Source organism: Pelobates fuscus, chromosome 8 (genome assembly GCF_036172605.1).
Source record: "Pelobates fuscus isolate aPelFus1 chromosome 8, aPelFus1.pri, whole genome shotgun sequence".
NCBI lineage: Eukaryota > Metazoa > Chordata > Amphibia > Anura > Pelobatidae > Pelobates > Pelobates fuscus.
Window position 1 is genome coordinate 101,131,040 of NC_086324.1, and position 7,342 is coordinate 101,138,381.

The 7,342-nt window shown below is 41.7% G+C and overlaps 1 protein-coding gene across 3 annotated transcripts in view; it reads left to right on the forward strand.

Annotated features, from left to right (window-relative positions):
- GTF3C3 (general transcription factor IIIC subunit 3) overlaps window positions 1-7,342 on the forward strand; it is a 189,507-nt gene that overhangs the window by 125,483 nt on the left and 56,682 nt on the right. For all 3 annotated transcript variants that reach the window (XM_063430190.1, XM_063430191.1, XM_063430193.1), the window contains exon 13: window positions 1,575-1,676. In XM_063430190.1, the coding sequence (XP_063286260.1) occupies window positions 1,575-1,676 (102 nt within the window). The remainder of the gene's footprint in view (window positions 1-1,574; window positions 1,677-7,342) is intronic.

The following is a 7,342-nucleotide window of genomic DNA, read 5'->3' on the forward strand; positions in this document are numbered from 1 at the left end:
TATAATACAATATAAATAGGGGTATTAACTCTCAGGATTAAAATATAATTGTGCCTTAATATAAATCAATGGTAAGCCCACATCGTGAAAATGCTGTGCAATTTAAGGCACCTGTTCTAAAGAAGGATATTATGGCACTAGGAAAAGTGCAGAGGCAGGCGGCAAAATTAATTAAATGAATGAATGAAACATTTTAGTTCAGAAGAAAGGTTAACAAATGTAAATGTCTTTAGTTTAGATAAACGGCGCCTCAGGGGGGATATGATGGCATTATATATAAATACTAATCTATTCGGGGGCCAATACAAATAATTGTCTATACATATAAAAGCAAGGTGAACAGCGTTGGAAATTCAAATCATGTATGTAAAGGGAGAGGGCGGTATCCAAAAATATATTTCTTAAAAGAAAGGACACAATAATAGTGCAGCATATTAACACAATAGTCTAAATAGATCTATTCAGAAACAGGACTATATATAGGACACAAGGTCACGTATTTAGAGTGGAAGAAATGAGATTTAGTCTAAGGCAAAGAAAAGTTTTTGTTTTTTATGCAGTAAGAACAATAAAGATTTTGAATTCTCTGCCTGAAGAGGTGGTTTTATCACAGACTATACAGATGTTTAAACAGCAATTTGATGAATACTTGCAAAAGCATAATATTCAGAGATGTAATTTTTAATATGTGGGTTAATAACTTCTTGATCCAAGGGTAGATCTGACTGCCATTCTGGGGTCAATAAGGATTTTTTCCCTTAGTTTGTTAAAAATTGGAAGCGTACAGCAAAAACAGATGATCAGTGAGAGAGGCTGAACTTGATAAACACATATTTTATCTGCTATGTAACTGTGTGATTCAGAATCATACTACAAAACTCCTTGCTAAAGTATCCAGTTCTCTAGCCTCACTTAGACAAAATTGTCATATTTCATGCGTTTAGTTTCTTTATTTCCTGTTTCTTGCATTGGAAAATGCATTTTGTGACATATATTTACGGTAATCAGGTTTTTTGATTTTGTGAAAATAGTGTGGTCAAAATAGTTGATTATTTTATATACAGTTTTCTTTGTATTTTTTTGTTTGTTTTATGTTTTATTTACAGTTTATAAGGCTCAAGCATAATACCTTAAATTTATCATTTTAAATCAATTGACTGTCTAAAAAAATATCCTACCTGTCAGGTTCCCACCACCCTTCCTCTATTACTCACCAAATCAAGTCCACAACATACTCCCTTTCCAACTCTCCTTGGTGCAATTCAGGCACGTGGCTACCAGAAAAGGTACTATAGTTATGTGCATCCAATAAAGCACAAGAAATAGCAGAAAACCACTGCTACCTAAATTGACCCTGCCTGGATACTCCTTGTCCTGTTTATCCACTATTTCTGCAGTATCCTGCTCTGCTCAATTGTCTGGTCCTACATCCAGAGCTCCTCATATCAAACCCTGAAACTACCAAACAGCATTATGCAATCCTCTTTTTTTTTTTTTTGTCCTAGTGTCTGTCTTTTTAAATGTATGTCGATCTACTATATCAACATTTATCTCTTTTCTTTTTACTATTGTAGGAACTTAAATTACTGCTTCACCGATCAACTCTTCTTTACTCTCAAGGCAAAATGTATTATTATATTGACACATTACTCACTATGCTTGTCATGCTCTTAAAAGTAAGTACAATCAGGCTGATTCCAGTGGGCCTGAACATCACAATATAAAATTAGAAGCTGTTAGATAAATTTGGCAGTTATAACTCTAGGAAGTTAATTTTGGGCAAGGAGATTGATTATTTAGTAAATATAGTACCAAAGCAAATCATTTACTTAGATGACAATATTCCTGACTAGTAAAATAAAGTGTGGTCCATTTGTTAGTTTATGTAATGTATTTCATACAAATGGCACAAAACAGATTTTTTTTTTAACCCTGTAGCGAGGCACACAGAGCCTAGTTCACAAAATATACACATACCAGTAATAAAGGGAAAGATTTAGGAGGAATCATCCAAAAATAATGAAATATGAAACCTAAAGGTATCAGAACATGTTTTAAAATCGTACTTGTAGCAATAGTACTTTTTGTGCTTGAGTAACATAAATGGGCACTCTAAGCATCAATCCAACGTTAACTTTATTAAGTATTTTTGTGTACATCTGATGTCCCTGCAGTATGTCTGCTTAAAGGGACACCATAGTCACCAGAACAACTCCAGTGCTTCTCCATAGAATTGGCTGAGACTGACAAAGAGGCAGATCAGGGGCAGAGTCCTGGCCAGTCAGCATCTCCTCATAGAGATGAATTGAATCAAGGAATCTCTATGAGGAAAGATCAGTGTGTGCATGCAGAGGGAGGAGACTGAATGTTTGGATCTCTAACAGCCATCTGAAGAGTGGTCAGTGAAGTTATCACTAGGCTGTAATGTAAACACTGCATTTTCTCTAAAAATCAGTGTTTACAGCAAAAAAAGCCTGCAGGTAATGATTCTACTCACCAGAACAAATTCAATTAGCTGTAGTTGTTCTGGTGACTATAGTGTCCCTTTAATGGGACACTAGAAACACTTAATCTCAATGAAGTGATTTTAGAACATGGAAGCTGCTCCTGCACCTTTGCATATGAAAACAATGCCATTTTTTTTTTTTTTTTTTTAGAAACAGCATTGTTTTCCTGTTGCACTTTCCATGTCAGCTAGGGTCTGTCAAACTTTTAATAATTGATTCATTTTGACGTCAGGTTCTAGCATGTAAAGTTTGCTGACTCGAGGTGTGCTGTGTGTCCTTGATTAACTAATCTATGCAACAAAAGTAAGAAAAACTATTTGGGGGAAAATAGAAAAAAGTGTTGCTTTAACACCTTAAGGACGGAGGCAATTGTCCAAATTCTGAACCAAAACAAAACCTAGAATTTCAGCGATCTACACACACACTTATGTATAATTCTGTTTAGGAGAAATGGGGCTTTCATTATATGTAGCAGAAATAAATATTGGCTGAATAAATATATCATATTATCTTGTTAACTACAATAAACAGAGAACCCATAAGTACAAATCCACAAAGATGATCTCTCTCTTTGGTTAAAAACAGTGCTACACATTTCGCTCACTTAATACCTTTGGGGTTACTGTATCCAATGTTGAGATCCAATAAGCTTTTCGCAGTTCAAGGTCTCTTTCCCTTTCTCTCAGCAATTTAAGAACACATCAATACCAATAAACTTTAATTTGGCCTTCCCTCAGATTCAATGCAAACCTTCTTATTGATACTCTATGATTGGCCAGCCGTCCCTCGTGCACACAAGTCCGCAGGGGCATAAGATTTTGTATACTATGTAATCAGTGGTTCAGGTTATTTGATATCGGATTTTAAACTCTTTTTCAGTGTGTGAATGATAGAAGCTCTTCCCAGGAATATAGACTGTAATGGAGCTTCCTGTACCCCAGTTGGGTACCTCCGCCTACAGATGCTCCTAGTGCTTACCGAGGGCTCCAAGCACTTCTCTAGACACCATAAGCACTGTAGACCCCACTAACTGCCGCAGCTTGGTTGGGGTCTCGCCGTCTCCTACCCACCCTGGACCTACGACAAGGCTCCAGGTTCCAGTGCGGGAACCTTTCTTCCTCCAGAGAGTCAAGCATGAACAGCTCTTACAAGAGCTAAGGGAATCCAAGGGAGTATAGTGATTATTGCAATCCCTTGTAGTGATATAGCGGCTCCCTACAATAAGAGACAGAACTCAGTATTGATGGTGAAGAAGGCTGAGGGTTTAATAGTACAGGTTGGCATTATATACAATTCCTCAGGCCAGAGGCACACCCCCCTGGAACTGATGGAGCACCGCATTAAAAACTGTTCAGACCAGTAAGAACCACATAACAATGCCAACACTCCCACATACAGCACACAATCCTTCCCCTCTGCCTGTGATATAATTAAGGTAGATAATGTACTAACCTAATTATCCCCAGGCAGAAAAAACAAATTTTTACACAAAGTATAGAAAACACCCCAAAACATAACATATGCCCATAAAAGTTACATCCCCTGATAGCCTTGATCTGGGTGAACATGTCTAAATATCACCCAGATCAGAGCAGGGGTTCAAAAGTTTTATGGAAGTCATATTTTGTCCCAGGCACAGGCATGTGGTTGTTCATAGGAATTGTGGCCACCCAGACGAACAAATAGAACACTGCAGTGAGAAACGTTCCTAGTTGTTAATAGGTGTTAACAAGCTTCAGGGTGATCTCTGTTCGTGCAGTTGTTCGGTAAACAAACCATATAGTCCCAATTGCAGAGCCTGTTTGAAGTATATTAGCCAGTTTTATTGCAGGGTAGGAGGCTGGCAAACAGGTCCCTCCAAAAACCAGTGGCAAGGTCACTTTCGCCACATAGGCGTATTAGTCAAGTTATTAGTCTGGGAATAGTCCTATTCTTACCATTTCATTATGTAGCCACTCTTTTACACGTTTTTTTCTGATATACAAAGAAAGGTGAACAGCGCTAGCGGTATACACAGATGTATATATATTTACATACGTAATTGGAGATATTCCTCGATGGTATAGCTTAAAAGAAAAGAACAAAATGCAATAATAGTGCAATATGTATTGATGATATAGTGGATGATAAAAAATTATATAAAATTCTCACTCACACTTTTAAGAGCTTTATAAGCTCAATGTCAAGAGCCTGGACGGAATAATCCCCGTCTATGGATTTCTTGGTATGCAATCTTCTAGATGAACTTTGTAGGTGTGAGGTTTCCGTGGTATATGGAAAAAGAGAGTACAAAAGACCAATGGTACAGATAGTAGGTGTATATGCAGTGCAAACAAAAGAGAACCTACTTACATAGACTAGAGCAATGGACCTGCTCTAGTTTAAACAGCTTCAGGTGGAACAATCCCCACCTAAGGATGTACTGGACCCAAATGTAGCAGCAGCAGGATGAGGTAGGAAGTAGGACTAAAATTAGACTGGGTAATGTAAAAATGTATATACTTTATTTTATCAAAAAAAATGTTTTGAAAGTGAATAACAAATATATAAAATACCAGTCAAGATAAAATTTTAAAATTTTATCTTGACTGGTATTTTATATACCGTATATACTCGAGTATAAGCCGAGTTTTTCAGCCCATTTTTTGGGCTGAAAAACCCCAACTCGGCTTATACTCGAGTCAGAGTCTGTATTATGGCAATTTGCATTGCCATAATACAGACTGGGGGGAGAGGGGGGCTGGCAGAGCTGTACTTACCTCTCCTGCAGCTCCTGTCAGCTCTCTCCTCCTCCGCGCCGTCCGTTCAGCACCTCGGTCAGCTCCCAGTGTAAATCTCGCGAGAGCCGCGGCTCTCGCGAGACTTACAGTGTGAGCTGATAGAAGGAGCTGCACGGACGGCGCGGAGGAGGAGAGAGCTGACAGGAGCTGCAGAACAGGTAAGTACAGCTCTGCCAGCCCCCCTCTCCCCCCCCACTGAACTGCCACTGGACCACCAGGGAAGGAGAGCCCCCCTCCCTGCCATGTATCAAGCAGGGAGGGGGGACTAAGGACCACTATGGGAGGGGGGGGTGGGTTAAGGACCACTATGGGAGGGAGGTGGGTATAAGGACCGCTATGGGAGGGAGGGGGGGGGGGTATAAGGACCACTATGGGAGGGGGGGTGGGTTAAGGACCACTAAGGGAGGGGGGGGATGGGTTAAGGACCACTATGGGAGGGAGGTGGGTATAAGGACCGCTATGGGAGGGAGGGGGGGGGTATAAGGACCACTATGGGAGGGGGGGTGGGTTAAGGACCACTAAGGGAGGGGGGGGGTGGGTTAAGGACCACTATGGGAGGGAGGTGGGTATAAGGACCGCTATGGGAGGGAGGGGGGGGGTATAAGGACCACTATGGGAGGGAGGGGGGGTATAAGGACCACTATGGGAGGGAGGGGGGGGATAAGGACCACTATGGGAGGGAGGGGGGGTATAAGGACCACTATGGGAGGGAGGGGGTGGGATAAGGACCACTATGGGAGGGAGGGGGTGGGATAAGGACCACTATGGGAGGGAGGGGGTGGGATAAGGACCACTATGGGAGGGAGGGGGTGGGTATAAGGACCACTATGGGAGGGGGTGGGTATAAGGACCACTATGGGAGGGGGTGGGTATAAGGACCACTATGGGAGGGGGTGGGTATAAGGACCACTATGGATGGGAGGGGGTGGGTATAAGGACCACTATGGGAGGGAGGGGGGTATAAGGACCACTATGGGAGGGAGGGGGGGGATAAGGACCACTATGGGAGGGGGTGGGATAAGGACCACTATGGGAGGGAGGGGGGGTATATGGACCACTATGGGAGGGATGGGGGGGGATAAGGAACACTATGGGAGGGAGAAGGGGGATAAGGACCACTATGAGAGGGAGGGGGTGGGATAAGGACCACTAGGGGAGGGGAGGGTAAGGACCACTGGGGGGGGGGGGTGAAGGAACACGGGGGTGGGGAGGTAAGGACCACTGAGGGAGGAGGAGGGGAAGTCAGGACATATGGGGGGGGGAGGGGGCGGCAAAATGTTTTTTGCCTACGGCGGCAAATATCCTTGCACCGGCCCTGCACACACTGCATTCACACACTGCATTCATGCACACACACACTGCATTCATGCACACACACACTGCATTCATGCACACACTGCACTCATACACACACTGCACTCATACACACACGCTGCACTCATACACACACACATACGCACACACTGTAAATAAATATTCAATTAATATATTTTTTTAGGATCTAATTTTATTTAGAAATTTACCAGTAGCTGCTGCATTTCCCACCCTAGTCTTATACTCGAGTCAATAAGTTTTCCCAGTTTTTTGGGATAAAATTAGGGGCCTCGGCTTATATTCGGGTCGGCTTATACTCGAGTATATACGGTATTTGTTATTCACTTTCCAAAAAATTTTTTTGATAAAATAAAGTATATACATTTTTACATTACCCAGTCTAATTTTAGTCCTACTTCCTACCTCATCCTGCTGCTGCTACATTTGGGTCCAGTACATCCTTAGGTGGGGATTGTTCCACCTGAAGCTGTTTAAACTAGAGCAGGTCCATTGCTCTAGTCTATGTAAGTAGGTTCTCTTTTGTTTGCACTGCATATACACCTACTATCTGTACCATTGGTCTTTTGTACTCTCTTTTTCCATATACCACGGAAACCTCACACCTACAAAGTTCATCTAGAAAATTGCATACCAAGAAATCCATAGACGGGGATTATTCCGTCCAGGCTCTTGACATTGAGCTTATAAAGCTCTTAAAAGTGTGAGTGAGAATTTTATATA